We start from the raw sequence: 17,077 nt of genomic DNA, 5'->3' as shown, positions 1-17,077 counted from the left end.
TGGAGGAGGGCGGGGGTTGAAGTGAATTGGAGCTCCATGGACAACAGATATGCCTCTTTAAACCTAGTTCATAAAACTTAAAGTTATTAGTCAAGTTTTGGGCGGTATTACAGTAATAAGGCAAACCACAGTATTTAGAAATCCTTACGGGAAAATTAGCCAGGACCCCAATCTTCCCTACCTACTCAGTGAATTTTATGGTTAAGATTTCTAAATGCCATAATAGTGCTGCTTCTTCAAATACCATTTAACTTGATATAAGGTCCAGACAATATGAAAAATGACATACTTCTGACCCTCCTCATACAGCTGCTCACTGTAACTACTACAACACCTACTCTTCCTCTACTCCTTGGTCGTTGACCGCTAATCTATAAAAGTCCACGCTGCCACCTACTGGAAATATCTAATCGATTATCTTGCACATGCGTGGTCGATGTGCACGGATGCGCAAGGTTTGAGCTAGATATAAAAATATGGGCTATGTGCACTGACCACAGTTGTTCACAGCCAACCCTGATGACGAAATTTTCATCACATTCCATCATACGCAATGAAAAGCACACATGGAAAAGTGAAGTATGAACTGGCCGTTTTTCACTCAGTCGCCAACTGAAATATCTGCATTAACTCACTTCCAGGAAGCATGAATCAATTTCTACTAACGTGAATCGGTTTGCAGAAATCCTCAGAACCTGTAAAGTAATTATTCAACTTCCTATGTCCAAGGGCAGCTCTAGGGGGTGGCCAGTAAATTTATTTTATCTTCTAGGCGAAACCATAGAAGAGATAAGAGGCGGTGCAGCCACTCCCAAAAATATAACTGAGCCTACATAGCCATCGCAATCAAAATTTTCTGCAGGTATCACTACCTATGTCATCACTTTCCTGCTTCTTCTAATATATACGCACATATACGCTCAGTGGCCACTATGTCAGGTACGGCCGGGAGTGATGATTCATGGGGCAGCCTGGTTACAAAAAATGAGAAAAATATATCTATTTTGTCAATTCCTTGAAGACTTAATGGTATAAATTGAAAATAATCCCTGATCCATCCATCCATTTTCTAAACCGCTTATCCTACTGGGTCGCGGGGGGTCCGGAGCCTATCCCGGAAGCAATGGGCACGAGGCAGGGAACAACCTTGGATGGGGGGCCAGCCCATTGCAGGGCACACTCACACACCATTCACTCACACACGCACTCCTACGGGTAATTTAGCAACTCCAATTAGCCTCAGCATGTTTTTGGACTGGGGGGAATAATCCCTGATGTTGCTTCATTTAGCCTCTGTCAATCCCAATGCCCATTATTAGCCCCCTCTGAGGGGAGTGCATGGTAGGTAGGAAGAACCCCGGTATTGTCACAACAAAAATAAGCCCGGAGAGAAAGCTCCAGGATGTGTCTTGTCGGGACCCAGGACCATTCTTCTGGGCTGTACCTCTCCCAAGCCAGCAAACACTGCAGCCCACGACCCCAATGATGGACATCCAATAAACGGAACGCATATATGCCTCACCTCACCTTGATTATCCTCAGCAGAGGAGGAGGCAGCGCAAGAGAGGATAGGAGAATGACCACATGAAGGAGAGACACAGGGAACGTCAGATGAATTCGCTACATGGTCGTCGGTAGCTGGTTGCTGCCTGCAACTTGCCCACTCTGGAACCTGCACCCACCAGCTGAACCGGCTCCCGGCCCAGATAGCGGAGATTAAAGTCACATCCTGGATCCACATCTTGCACAGTGGGGCCTACCACCTCTTCCACTACATATCTGGGAGACACTGCCGCCACCGCTCCATAGATGCCCTACCACGGTGAGGCCGGCGCTACTCCACTAGTGCCCAGCCTGAAGGAGACTACGCATCCACTGGTGCTGAGCCTGGAGGAGGCTGCACCACCACTAGCGCCCAGTCTGGAGGAGGCCGCTCAGTTGCTAATGCCTAGTGAGGCCCCCATCACTTCTGCACCCTGTCGAAGTGAAATGGCTGCTGCTCCATAGGCATCTGGTCTTAGAAGAGACCTCTTTGCCTGCTCCACCTGCATCCAGCCCAGAAAAAGTGAACACACTCCTACTCTCTATCATTGGTTCAGGTGAGATCTCTGCCACTGCTGCTGATGAGGCCCACACAGCTCCGCTAGTGTCTACCCCAGGAAATGCTGAAGCTCTGTCAGCATCTGATCCAGTGGCCACCATTGCTCCACTAGCATCAGGTCCAGGAGTGCACTAGTCACTTGTGCACCCGGTCCAAGTGCACTCGCTCCGGATCTGGTTCCATCCTGTTGTCCTTGAGATGGGTCCTGCCTGCTCGCCCACCAAGGAGAAGCGTCCATGGCCTCCAAGCTAAGAATACCGCCATGTCAACCCCAAATCAAGAAGAGATCATCAACCCCAGAAAACAGCTAAGCAGGGGGCTGGCTGAATCTCTGTATCACAAAGAGGACACACCTTCCGGGGCAACTATGTCAAGTCCAGCACCTACCCTACTGGCTCCTCGGGGTCCCCCTGTTCAGCAGACCCCTTGAGGCTCTCCAGGTTTGACTCCTGCCGCTGTTCTTTTTACCCTGCAAGTGTACCCAGTCCTCAGGGTTCATTGGCATCCACTGAGCCATGCCCAGCTGATTCCTTGATGCCACCTGACTCCGCGAACTATGCGGGACCCCTGGGTCCACTTGACCCATCAAGGCTTAAAAGGTCTCATGTTGTGGGACCACCGCCCAGTGTCCGCAGGTTCTATAGAAGCCCCTATTTGATCTCAGTCCCTTTGGTGCTTCAGCTGTTGTCCTCTTGCCCTCTCCTGTTCTTGTTTCCCCCCAGTCTATATCCTATTGGGGTTCCTGTGGCTAACCGGTCCCTGTTCCTGTGGTCCCTTCATGTGTTTGCCTTATTGTGATCTTGGTTGTTTTGGTAATTTCCCCTTTTGTCTTTAGTCTGACCCCAGCCATTGTATCTCTAGTTGCATTGTGAAGTCATCACACTTGCCCTTTCTTTGGCTATGTCCTGTCTGTAGGCTGCCCATCAATGTTTGATGTCTGCTCCCGTGTTTTGAGTGGTATCCTACCCTGCCCTGTCTCTAAGCCACCCCAGTTCTTGTCAGTTCTGTCTACTTTAGTTCAATCTGGTGTCATTGTTCCTTTTGCCTGGTCTTGTTGTTTACAAGTTCTGTTTTGTCTTCCTAGGTCCATGACCCCGAAAGCCCATTTGTCTGGTGTCCTACCCCATCCAGTTCATCAAATCCAGCTCTATGTTCTGGCCTTCATGTTCCCGTCCTCTTGTCTGGTCCCCTGGGTCCCCTCCCATGTCAGTCCTACATGTCCAGAGGACGTGCCTTTGGGGTGGGGGGGGTACTCTTATATTCAGCCCACTCAGCCTGTCTGATCCCCATGTTTTCCCCTAGGCATGGCTCCAAGTCAGCCACGCCTATGACCTGTCAGTGTTACCTCTTGTTCCTGCCCTCCTGTTGATCATTCACAGCTGCCTTGTGTTTTCTCTTCATTAGCTTAGTTTATTAGCATCTCTCTGTCCAGTGATCCTTGTCCAGTCATTGTCTGCTTTCTGCCTCGTCAAGTCCCAGTAAAACGTCCCCACAATGGGCTACCCCTGCACAGCCTGCACTCTGGGTCATACCTTCTGTGCTGGACATGACAGTGTGAGCTTTTTCCAAGAACCATCAGATTATTTTATTCCCCACTAGTCCACTAATTATTTTTACCTCCAGTATTATTTGTTTGTTATACTACAAATACATAAAGTTATGTGAAAAAATTAGGACACTCCATTAAATATTTAGTTCTTGATTAAGAAATATCAACATATCAGTATTTAATCTTCTTTTAAATTATATCTGTAGATGAAGGTGATGAAATTGCATCATCTATGTAAAAACAAAAAGCAAATTCACCGATTTCGAAAAGAAATTAACCAAGATGCTGATTTCCACTGAGGAAAAAAAAAGTTAGGACACCCTCATATTCACCACTATTTAAAATTCCTACAATTAGATTCTGGTGCACCACATCAGGTGAAAATGATTAGAACATCATTACAGAGCTTTTTGGTGGAGCTTGTCTTATGTAATTGGATTGCTCTTGATTGTTGAAATGAGTGCTAGCACCATGGTGAGATCCAAAGACCTGAGGCCTTCAGAAAGAATCTTGTAGATGCATATGAGTCTGGGAAAGATATTAAAAGATCTCAAGAGAGTTTGGAATCAGCCATTCCATTGCCCGGAAAATAATTTACAAGTGGAGAACATTTCAAACAACTGCTAGCATGGCCATGGCAGGCTGTCCTAGCAAGTTCAGCCCTAGAGCAGACTGTAAGATGCCGAAAGAAGTCTCCAAAAATCCTAAAATGTCATTGCAGATCATACAGGAAGCTCTTACTATAGTTGATGTCAAGGTACATGCATGAACCATCAGAAAGAGATGCACAAGTTTGATTTACATGGGACCTGTGCAAGGAGGAAACCCTTGCTGTCAAAAAAAACATATAGGTAAAACACTGAAGTTTGCCAGAGTTTGCCCTCCTACAGCAGACAAAGACTGGGACTTTCGGAACAACGTGCTTTGCAGAGATGAATCTGAAACTGAATTATTTGGGTGCAGTAACATGCAGGACATGTTTGCCATAAACGAAAGACAGATTTTGAGCAAAAGAACTTCACACTAACTGTGAATCATGGGGGTGGAAATGTCATGGTTTGGTGCTGTTTGCTGCAACAGAACCTAGCCAGCTCACCGCAAGGGGCTCGCATGGAAGTAATCACTCGATAAAAGAATTGCGACTCGAACTACTCCTGATGACAGCATGTCCATCCTCTTGTTCATTATACTTCTGCACTATTTATACATCCGGGAAACCTCAATAACCTTGATAACTGCAACTGGGTGCCAAGGGCACACCTCCTCACCCCTCTCCTGGAGCCAACCCATCAAAATAAAAGTCCCCCAATAAAATCCAGTCTACAACGTTAAAACACGCCACTGTACATCCCCTTACATCACCATCATAGAATCCACTATGAATTCCTTATCATATCAGAGGGTGCTTGCGGACAATGTCAAAACATCTGTCCAGAATTTGAAGCTGAATTTGGGGTGGACCGTGCAAATGACAATGACCCAAAATATTCAAGTAAATCTACCAAGGAATGGTTTACAAGAAAGAAACGGAGAGTTCTGGAATGGTCAAGTCAAAGCCCAAATATGAATCCTATTGAGATGCTGTGGGGTGATTTCAAGCGGAAGTGCATGCAAACATCACACAGCTTAAGGAATTCTGCATTGGAGAGTGGGGACAACTTTCTGCCAGTAGATGTCAGAGATTGATAGATGGTTACAGGAAACGTCTCACTGAGGTCATTTCAGCCAATGGGGGAAAATACTAGCTATTTGGGCACAGGGTGTTCTAACTTTTTCCTGAGTAGTTATTGGCATCTTAGTTAATTTCCTTTGTTAAATAAGTGAATTTGTTTCTTGTTTTTGCATAGGTAATGCAATTACATCACCTTCATCTACAGATATCATTTGAAAGAAGATTTAATACTGATATTTTTTAATAAAGATTTAAATATTCAATGGGGTGTCCTGATGTTTTCACATGACTGTATACATATAGAACACAAAGGATCGTGCAGATAAAAGCTTTCTAATGAACGGTTTATATCTATCCTTTGTGTGGATTACTTTGATTTAAATGTTCGGGTCCTTGTTGCTACAACAACGGACCAGGTCTCAGCCAAAAACCAAAACACAATCCTATTGTACGGTGTACGGCTCCTGCTCTCTATTTGATTTCTTTTATCAGCCCTGTGACTGATACAACTGCATGCTGTTAAAATTTTCCCCGTTAATAAAACCAGTGTATTATTCTCCACTTTTCTTTTTACAAATATTGTCCCCAGATATCTAACTCCTTTTATTTATGGGGTGCACGACCAAATGTTTTAAGACATGTCAAGAAGCTGTTTTGCTGCAAACGGTGTACTGAAGAGATTAAACCGCTTGAGTCAGCGCTCTTTCTTAACCAAAAATAAATGCCGTATTATATAGCCATTTTAGATTCGTGGTGTAACTGACATTTATCGACCCCGCTGTGCTGATCCTCTGCAAGTGCATTTTTAATTGCGTTCTCTATTGATTGTTAGTTCATGGGGGACATATAAGAGCCGCGGGATTAACCACACTAAACACCTTAACTCAAATAAAAGGAAATTAAATTAAATTATTTTTTAGGTCCTTCATTAAATGTTCAGTTATTCGTAGTTTTTAATGAGGGGTTCGTTTATCTCATCGCTGTCGAATTCAAACAAGTAGCTCTTGTACTGAGAGCAGACCTATTATTGCGATTAAATTAGCGGGAAAAATTCTACTAGTTGTACTAGTTGTTCTAGTGTTCGTGTTTACGAAAAAAATACAAGCGATTCTGTACTCAGCAGTACTACTAAATTCCAAATTCAACCCCAAATAGAACCGTACTACTATAAACTGGTGAGAATGTACTGTTTAAAGTATGCGATTATGAATTTTAGACACAAAGCATCCCCCCTGTGGTCAGTGGTAGTACGTTTTTTTACCTTATGTCTTCAGTTGAATGAATATAAATATAGCCTATGTAAAATGAATATATAGGCCTAACTGAAAAAGCCACATGAAACTTTATTATTAAACACATAAATTTCAACTGATGGTTTAAAACAGAGGGCGTGTGATTTACCATTTAATATCTCATACTGTTGTTTACTTGTTAAAAAAAATAAAAACGTAATATTACTTTATATATATCAGCCAACAGCAAAGGTAACAGAATTGGTGCACCGAATTCTTACATTGGGTTTCATACATTGCATTAAAGAAAAATAAATGACTGCTTCAACATGATAAACTGATAAAGCTTTAAATGGACAATTTTTAACCACCCGAGAAGACCTCACAGTTGTTTTAACTGGAAAAAAGGTCAGAGTTGGGGACACTAGATGCTCAGGGTCCGGCCTCTTACAATAACACGCTATATGTAGTAACATAGGTTATCTCACTTTTTATTTAACTATTTATTAAAAGGATCGCCTGAATAACTGCATAAAGAACGTCAAGTTTCGGGTGAAAATTCACCAGCTCAGCAAAATTACTAAAATTACTCTACAGTTTTACTTAACTTGTATCAACGATTAAAAGAGGTTGCGTGGAAGAAGACACAAAGCGCACCGGATGTTTTATTCTTTTTTATTATTTAAAAACGCCAGGGGGGATCATTATGGAAATAGCATCCCCGCGATCTCTTGCGGCAAGTCGCATTAAACATCAACTTGTGTAGAGGGAGCGCGGAAACCGGGCGCAGATCAAATTATAGGACGCCGTAGCGGGACGGGGTTCAGTCAGCTGCGGTAATTCAGGGGCACCGAGCGGCTTTGGACCGGTGAACGGATTTATTTCGTGGTTAAAAATAAATATAAAATCAATCGCAGCGACTGAGATCAGACTTTCGGATAACAATTGGAGGACGAGTCTGTGATGCCCGACGAGGCAGCCTCAGATGGGATACACGGGGTCCGTTTTTTGATTTCACACTTTCAGCTGAAGAACGAAGTCGTCTTAGATCTTCGTCTCCAGGTAGGCGACACATGTTACTTGGAGTTATAAATACCGTTATATTTACCTCCGGCAATTGTGCTATTTATATTTGTCCTCATTTGAAACAATTCCTAAGGATAGATGAAGTAGTTTAACAACCTGCCTAGTTACTAAGAACACATATTTGTTGTTTTAATCGTGTTTCGCTGGTCCCCCGGTAGTCATGGACGGATCGATCCGTTCATGCAGGATTTACGTACCCTGTATTGTAGGACAGTGATTCCAATTGAATAGCCTCATTCTTCTCAATGATTGATAAACTTTTTATGACTTACATGGGGGGCATCCTTCCTGGTTGTTACAGGGTGTTTGGAAATGTAGTGTCGATTTACATTTGAAGCAGATTTGGGGTATATAAAGGATATTCTTTCTATCTATCTATCTATCTATCTATCTATCTATCTATCTATCTATCTATCTATCTATCTATCTGTCTGTCTGTCTGTCTGTCTGTCTGTCTGTCTGTCTGTCTGTCTGTCTGTCTGTCTGTCTGTCTGTCTGTGTTTCACCTTGCGTTACTGCTGAATGTCAGTGTAAATATTATCCAGCATATATACACAAGCCATCCTAATTTATATTGATGTTTAATATTGATTATGGCTCTGTGGTATTTTCGTAGTATTGTATTGTATGCACTGGGTATTCTTCTTCATTTCGTTTCATAACATTAAACAGCAACTCTTGAAGTACACACACAATGCAGTATACATGACTATCTGCAAAGGAAATTAATATTATTTTCTTTATGCGTAGCAAGTGCTACATGATCACTGACAAATGCAAGTTATTATTGTTAAAGTGCACTATAACTATATGATTGCCTTTGCTTTATGTTATCTGTTCCTGGGAGTGTGCGTTCCTTACTTTGCTACTCTTAGCTTTTGTGTGGTTCTCTGCTACAGCAGTGTCGGGACGTGCCGCTTTGTGTGTGGCTGATATGATTGCTGATGTTATGGAACCAGCTGTGTCATTCTCTGAAGTCTTTTGCAAGCTGACCAAGCATAAGTAATTAAGAGTCTATTTTAGGAATTAAGATACCTGTTAATAATAGAACAAGCTTTCAAGAACAAAAGCAACAAAAAATAATATGGATCCTAGGACCGCTGGTGCTAGGACCCCTAATATTACTAATAATACTTCACGTCCTTCAACTGCTTATCTAGTATTGGACTGTAGTATCTAGTACTGGACTATATTGTACCCTATAACTATGTAGTACTGCACTGTAGGTGGCCTGGAGTCTGTCCATGGTAACTTAGGGTACAAGCAAAGGGAACCTTCTTGTTAGGATGTCTAGGTCCTACAGCACATGTAGAAATGCACTCACACATGCAAATCCCTAGTGGGAGGAATTTAGAGATGCCAGTTAAGTGCATGTCTTTGGACTGCGGGAGCAAAGTATGTCAAGAGGAAACACATGCAGCACAAAGCGAACACCCAGAGTGAGCTGGGATTTCCCCTCTATGTGTTATATATTAATGTACCAGCTTAGTGGATCACATCCAGGGCTATGGGTTGGAATCCTTTCTCCCCGCACTGTGTGCATGTGCGGTTTAGATATACCTTAACTTATGGGGACTAAATGTCCCCACAATGTAATGAATACCCGTTTTTTTCTGGTCCCCATAAGGGAAAACTCAATTTTCTAAAAATCCGTGACTGCAATGAAAAAGCTAAAAATGCAAAAAGTCTTGTATTTTGTTTGGTTACTTATGGTTATAGTTAGGGCTATAGTTATGGTTATAGAGTTAGCATTAGCATTTTTCCTATAGAAATGAATGAGTGGTCCTCACAAAGATATGATTACAGGTCTGTATGTATGTGTGTGTGTGTGTGTGTGTGTGTGTGTGTGTGTGTGTGTGTGTGTGTGTGTGTGTGTGTGTGGAGCTCGCATGATCTCCTAGTGTTGCTCAGATTCCCACCTGCTTTTGCAGTTTCCTCCCACACTCCAATACACACACACCTATGTAAGGTGGTCTCTCTAAAGTGTGTGCATGGATATGTGCATATATGTGTGCCTTACAATGGACTGGCACCCTGTCCAGGCTGTTCCACTGCCTCATATCTTGTGCTGCCTGGGAGAGGCACCAAGCCCTCTGTGACCTCATACAGTGTGGAACATGGCTCATATGCAAATGTTTTCAAAATGCACATTTAAATATTCTTGTGCACATGAAGTGCATTTTTGTGTCCTGCATACTGTAGCTTTTTTAGTACCATATGTATCATTTTAAATCATTTTTAAACAGGATAACTAATGTCACACCCTGGAAAATGTCACGTGGCGGAAACGCATATTAATTAAAAATATTATATTTAAATATTATTAACCACTATTGAAATGCCATATTTACTAATCATAACAATGTCTAAAATGTTAAACACACGGTAAAACACATGATTTTTTAGTTTATGAGAATTTGTTAAAATTTCAAAATTTAAAATATGATGACTTTTGGAAGAATTTTAACATGAAATTCATAGAAAGAAAAAACTAGCAATTCTACAAGAATAACATATATATTTACTCTTATAATTGTAACCTAACTCAGTACAGTTTTACATTCACTTATGCAATGAAATTATTTAAAATGGTTTGTATTGTATTGAAATCACCATATATATATGCAAATATAAAATATACAGGAATATGTATATAGGCTTTGGCCCTTGGCCCCATGCACCTGCGCAGATTTTTAAAAACAAATAGAACAATAGAAACTAATCGTAAATTTTTATGAGATTATACCACTAGACATGAAATATTGAACTAGACTAGCCAATTTTAAGCAATTTTTAAATATTTTATGGAGATTGCCTTGTGATTGCACCATGACAGTCACTTGAGGTTTTCCTTGTGATGTAATACCCTGTTTGATGTTTTCTGAAAATCACATAAAATGAGAGTTCTTTTTAACCTGGACGTGCCTGCCGCCTGTCATTTGAAGAAATCCCAATTTAGGGACAAAAGGCGACTGGAAGCTATTCGCATAACTTCACATTGTTGGATTTGGGGACAGTAAAATACCAAAAAAATAACTAACAGCATTTTAATACCTTCAAGGTGGGTTATCATAGAGGAGATAGAGGAGAATAGTACAGTGGATAGTATAGTGTTCACGGTTATAGTGATTAACCGCTTATATGGATCAAAAAGCTTGGGACAGAATCATTCCTGTATAAATATGGTTTAATTTTTTTTTTACTTTACTTTGATCACCCTACTTTGCCTTACGGTAACCTATCTGCTTCTGGCTAGCTACCTAAAAAAGTAATTTTCTCTCCATTCCAAATATAGACTCATCACAGCTTATGATAAATCACCAAAAAACGAGCCACAAAACTACAATAAGCCCATTGAAACAATGTAACGCTGTGAAAACAAACTGTATAAATAAAACTGAACTGAATATCATGTACAGTATTGTACTGTAGTATAGCATTTATAAATTATACACATTTCAGTTCATTTGTACAGTACTGTAATTTGAAAATCCTTTCAAAATCCTTATATTTATGTATCAAATATTCAAATGTCAATTAGATGGTAATCTGCCTGAGACATAAAGACGAAAAAAATTCAGTCATAATGATAATCCGCTTATAGCGATCAATTTCGCTAAGACAAACGTGATCACTATAAGCGGTTTCTACTATATTATCCATGTCATGGACTAAAATAATGTGTTTGGACCAGGGTTGGACTGGGTCCCCCTTGGTAAAATTTTGCTGAGCTAGGGGGTGAGAGGTCCCACTATAATTTTGCTGACCCATGAACCCATCAGCCTACTGGCAAAATTCCCAATATGCCAGATGGCCAGTCCAGCTCCGGCTTGGACAAAATATAGGAACCTCATGAGAAATAAATCACTCCATTTTCTTACAGCAAATGATAGCATGGTGAACAAGAACCCTCCCATCTGGGTCCTAGACCGTGAGGACCAGCTGGTCCACATCAATGTTGGGGGCCTGAAGCAGAGTCTATCCTCCAGCACGCTGCGAAAGTTCCCCGAAACACGCCTGGGTCGCCTACTGACCTGTGACTCTGAGGAAGCTGTCCTGCAGGTCTGCGACGACTACGATGTGCAGCAGAAAGAATTTTACTTTGACCGCAATCCAAGACTCTTCCCATATGTGCTCCACTTCTACCACACCGGCAAGCTGCACATCATGGAGGAGCTGTGCGTCTTCTCCTTCTGCCAGGAGATCGAGTACTGGGGCATCAGCGAGTTCTTCCTCGATAGCTGCTGCAGCTACCGCTACCACGATCGTAAGCTGGAGAACCGTCACAAAAGCTGGGATGAGGACAGTGATGCCAGTAGCGTGGACACCTCTGTGGATGAGATATCTGACCTCAACAAGGACATCCAGCTGTTTCAGGATATGCGCTGCGGTAACATGAGGAGGTGCCTTTGGCTCACGCTGGAGAATCCGGGATACTCCATCCCTAGTAAGCTCTTCAGTTTTGTATCCATTACTGTGGTACTCACCTCCATTGCTACCATGTGCATCAACAGCATCCCGGAATATCAGCACTTTGACGAGAATGGAAAGTTGGTAGAAGACCCCACCATGCAGGCCCTTGAGGTCTTCTGCATCTGCTGGTTCACCTTTGAGGTGGTGACACGCATGCTCCTGGCACCCAACCGGAAGAAGTTCTTCCTGCACCCTCTAAACATGATCGACATTGTGTCCGTGTTGCCCATCTACATCACGCTCCTGTTCGACTTGGTGGCCAACAGCGACATGGAGCTTGGAAACGTGGGGAAGGTAGTGCAGGTCTTCCGCCTCATGAGGATTTTCCGGGTTCTGAAACTCGCCAGGCATTCCACAGGCCTCAGGTCCCTTGGTGCCACATTGCGGGTGAGCTCAGTCACATCACCTTGATGTTCATTCTCAAGCATCTGTTGTACTGAAGTGCATTGCATTCGACCATTGGTCAGTCATTATAGAAAATGAGTCACTTTTGAAAGGGGACTGTTGGACAGATTCATTGTGTCATTAATGAAGGGACATTAGGGTTGATGAAAAGATGTTTCAGATATCAATTTAGTGCCATTGAACGTATTTGGATAGATTGGTGTATGTGTCTTCAGTTTAACCTGAATGATTGCATACGTAGCATTAAATACGTAAAATTAATACGAATCAATAACATAAAGTGTTCAAAATATTAAAAATGAAGACACTACACTTGAAAATACACAATAAACACGTTCAACTTAGAAGATACCAAAGCCGGAATCCCTAATCTTTGACCCAAATGGAATAATCTGGCTCAGTTTATTTTTAACAATGTCCTATCAGGGCCAGCTGGACTTTCCTAAGTGGGGCTAATATTCTGCTGTTCTGTTTCCTGCTGGCTCAAGGAAATATGAAATGCCTATCAAGAGTACTTACTCAGGCACAAAATAACTGATTTGTTTTGTCCTGTCTTCTTAATTATACCATAAAGTTCCTGCATTTTTTTCTTAATTTTAATGGAAACCATAAAAGGAATTGATATGCTGCTGCTAGTGTCACTTTTAAGCATTAGAGCATGTGAAAAATCCCTAAATGAAATTATCCTTCAAGCAATCATGCTGAAATGTCACAGGACTAACGGGCAATTTCCTATGCAAGATATGGATATTTATAATAGTAACATTAAAAAGTTAACAAGAACAGCAAATTCAGTATCTGTTGCCTCGTACTGTATCATCCCATTGTGTTGCACACAATACTGTGACTATGCTAATACTATGGCTGTGACTAATCAGACAATAAGCATTACGGCTCTTGGAAATGCTTAAAATGCTGCCAACAGATGCATTGTTGATGTGGCGCATTAAAGAAAGTGTGTGCAGAAAAATAACTAGTTCAAGGAATGCGCCTAAGCAATCGAGACAAAGGGCAAATGCTTCTTGATAAAATCATCCGGACACTTTTTCATAGATGACTGATCTTTATCCTGCAGATGTCTGCCACATAAGCAAGGAGATTTGATCTCTCACTGTAACGTGATTAGTGGCAAATGCAGTCGAGCTGTAGCATTAGTACGTGCAGATCTTGGACCGAGTGCACGGATATCTCCCATCGCCGCGCTGCTCTTTCCAGTACTTTTACTACATGTCATTCACAATGAAAGGAAATAAAAACTCATTAAAGTGTGAGGAACCAGACAAGACATATATAGTCAGATAAATGTTTCAGGGGCAGGCTCCCAAATGTTCTCCCCTTCCATTAAGGCCCTTTTTGGTAGCATCTTCTAGAGTAAAAGAATAGTTCAGGAAAGCACTAGTGGTTTGCTCAGGGCAGACAGCTGCTAGACCGACCCCATGCTTTCCAGCCTTTCTCCTTCCATTATATCCCTGTCCTGAATGTGGAGCTGGCCTCCATTTTCCGGGATGAACCTGGAGTTTATATCCTGCCTCCAGGATATAGAGGTATTCCTGTCCCCCTCTATCTCTGTAATCTTCTTGTTTAGCCACATTTTCGTTGGATAGCTGCTCTCGAGTTCCATTACTTCGATGTTGCAGCACGTGTTAAACTTCACGACTCAAGAATTTATTGTCTTATGCGTAGTAAACAGCAAGTTCCACTATGCTATGAACTGTTTTACTCTGCATGTCCTTGTGATAAACACAAACGTAGAACACGGGTCACAAATGCAAATCATGGTGCAAATGCAGTAACACAATAAGTAGAGTTACAATAGATTATGTGAGAGAATGTAACATGTAGTGCAGTGCAATCATAATGTAAATACTGCAGATGAGTGGATAAGAGGTACATAGTTTGGAGGTGGGGAGAGGAAATCGGGATCCGTCTGACGGGAGGGTTCACACTCCATGTTTGCTCTGGGTTTTACAGCACAGTTACCGGGAGGTGGGAATTCTGCTGCTCTACCTGGCCGTGGGCGTGGCAGTCTTCGCAAGCATGGCATATACCGCCGAATATGAGGAAGATGTGGGTATGGACACCATCCCTGCCTGCTGGTGGTGGGGAACAGTCAGCATGACCACGGTGGGCTATGGTGATGTGGTCCCTGTCACCGTGGCCGGCAAGCTGGCCGCCTCCGGCTGCATCCTGGGTGGCACGCTGGTGGTGGCGCTGCCCATAACGATCATTTTCAACAAGTTCTCCCACTTCTACCGCAAGCAGAAGGCCCTCGAGGCCTCCGTGCGTAACAGCAACAGGAAGAGGTCAGCCACAGCACAGGTGGAGGTGGACGCTGGGTCGGACGGAGACAGCCAGTGTTTGGAAGAGCTGGAGGATGATGAGGAAGTGGTAGACAGGCGGGAGGAAGAGGGAGGGGTGGTGAACTACAGCTATGTTGACCATGCGGTTCCTGCTGAAAGATCGCCCGTAGTGAGAAGAAAGGAACTTCTGAAAGCCTGAACTCCTTCTCCGCAGCTCCAAAGAGCCAAAGACACTGTTCAACCACTGAGATAAAACAACCCCAGGATTTCTTTCCATGACAACAGCAGCTGTTATTAATCAATAAGCCAGTGTTTTTCTATAAGGAAGGCTTCTGTCCTTATTGTGTTCCGTAATGCTGAGTTTTGAGATTCGCTATTCCTATAGATGCATTCAAAATTAACACTGGTATAGAGAGTTAATTTCTAAATTTCATGTCCTATATGAAATGTTGTTTTAAGTATGAGATGTTCACTTCTGTCACTATACACTGCATCCACATTGATTCAGAAAAGAATCTAGTTACAACCTTGCCGAAGAAGGTCAATGTTATTATGCTACAGAACTGAAGTCTCTGGTAACATGCTTTTGTCTTATAAATGTGGCCTAATGATCCCAGTAGGACAGAAGGAGGCAGCTGGGGGGGATTGATGTGTCTCATCAGGACTGCGTCCCGCAGCAGCACAGTGGGTTTCAACTCTATCCCGACCTTCTCAGACAGCTTAGGAGAGCTTCAGCTGCCGCCTGTAAGACAATGCACACGAGTAATTTAAGATTCCCTTGACAGGAGAAGCTGAAATCTGCAATGAGAAAAGTTCGGAAAGAAAAGTTTTGAGCTACTGAAAATTATATCTGTCCTTCTACTAGGGCACATTTAATAACGCATGTTCTTATATGAACTCTTCTGAAGAATGTAAAATGATATTATTTCATTTTAACAAAACCACCAGCAACATCAAGGTTGCTGTATAAATGACTATTTAACCCCAAGCTTTACTCTCACATGGGATGTGCAAAAAAGGGAATTTTTACGTACTTGTACAAATGACACATGAAAGTATCTTTTCTTAATGAAAGAAACAGCTGCAGCTGGATTCCTGTTAAATCATTTTATCTCGTCTGAGCGACGTACCTACGGTTTTCCGGACTTTATCTTTGCAACACCGAGTCGAACTGCCAGCTCTTCAAATTATCTTCAAATGATATTTATGAATGCATTTAATTATTAAGTATATAATGGTAAGGGGATACATTTATACTTAGTCATGCATTTCTTATATGTGATCGATTGTTCCATTACCCTAGTCGTTAATGTCTGGCCCCCTTCAAGTGTTCCTGTTTCTCCCTCCCTTCTTTCTTTCTTATTGACATTACCTCGTTTTTAATTCTCTCTCATTCCTCGTTCAACTCAAAAAATAGCTCAAGTGGCCTGCTTTGGCGGCCCCGTAGCCAAGTCAGCCTAAGGCCCCTAGAGAAGTTCATCAGTCCTTGTATGTGATCCCATCATTTGATAATTAGTAAAACTGAATGAATTATTATTGAATGTTGGGACTGACTTAACCTTAGGGCTCAAAAACTTGAGAAAAATTAACTTGGCGTATCACACTCGTGGATTAATTTATTGATAATAAATTTTGAAATGTATTGATAATTTATTGATAATTAATTTTTGAAAAAATGTAATATTCACAAACCGAACACAGCTACTGCATTCTCTACAGTCTGTGATGGGATTCAAACCAATGGTGTAACCAGCTAATTCATGAACAGGTGACAGGCAGCTCTGAACTAAAAGCGGAGAAATACAGACATTGTGAGGATCCAGTGAGAGAAAACCTGAACCCTAGTGAGAGGAGCGTCGTTTACCACAATTTTTTTTATATAGATCTCGCTTCTTAATGTCAAAATGGAGACCTGAGGCACTGTGCTGCTGTTAATTCATGGCTTTTGTAATGCAGACACCTATAATGCTATAAGGCTTCCAAGGCGGGAGCATCCCACTGCATGGGGGCACATTAAGCGTAACCCAAGCTGGATTCCTGGAACGGCCGGGGATTCTTGCCTCTTATCGAAACCAGAACCTTCCCTGTAGAAATTCACCAAGCATTCGGAAGCATCACCGTCGGCCTGTTGTAAGCTGAAGCTTTGTTATTTCTTGTGCTCTACATATGAGACATTAACGTGCAATGGAACTGGAACCATTTTACGCAACTGGCAAGACGTTCATGCAATGATGTCACTGTTGTCCAGACAGGCTAATC

The 17,077-nt window shown here is 42.2% G+C and overlaps 1 protein-coding gene across 1 annotated transcript; it reads left to right on the top strand.

Annotated features, from left to right (window-relative positions):
* The first annotated feature begins 7,357 nt into the window (after nt 1-7,357).
* si:dkey-43k4.5 (potassium voltage-gated channel subfamily S member 2) lies at nt 7,358-15,091 on the top strand. The gene is made up of 3 exons (XM_049022921.1): nt 7,358-7,616; nt 11,524-12,500; nt 14,490-15,091. Exons 2-3 carry the CDS (start codon nt 11,535-11,537, stop codon nt 15,015-15,017), a joined length of 1,494 nt encoding a protein of 497 aa, XP_048878878.1. The 5' UTR covers nt 7,358-7,616; nt 11,524-11,534; the 3' UTR covers nt 15,018-15,091.
* The last annotated feature ends 1,986 nt before the right edge of the window (nt 15,092-17,077 follow it).

This window comes from Brienomyrus brachyistius, chromosome 8, assembly GCF_023856365.1.
Source record: "Brienomyrus brachyistius isolate T26 chromosome 8, BBRACH_0.4, whole genome shotgun sequence".
In the NCBI taxonomy this organism is placed as follows: Eukaryota; Metazoa; Chordata; class Actinopteri; order Osteoglossiformes; family Mormyridae; genus Brienomyrus; species Brienomyrus brachyistius.
The sequence above is the reverse complement of the archived record's forward strand: the minus strand, read 5'-3'. Positions and strand labels throughout refer to the sequence as shown.

Bases quoted from the DNA above. Each gene is read 5' to 3' on its own strand.
- si:dkey-43k4.5 (XM_049022921.1), top strand. From the start codon at position 11,535: ATGGTGAACAAGAACCCTCCCATCTGGGTCCTAGACCGTGAGGACCAG. The intron at 12,501-14,489 runs GTGAGCTCAGTC...TGGGTTTTACAG, and splicing joins CCCTTGGTGCCACATTGCGG to CACAGTTACCGGGAGGTGGG.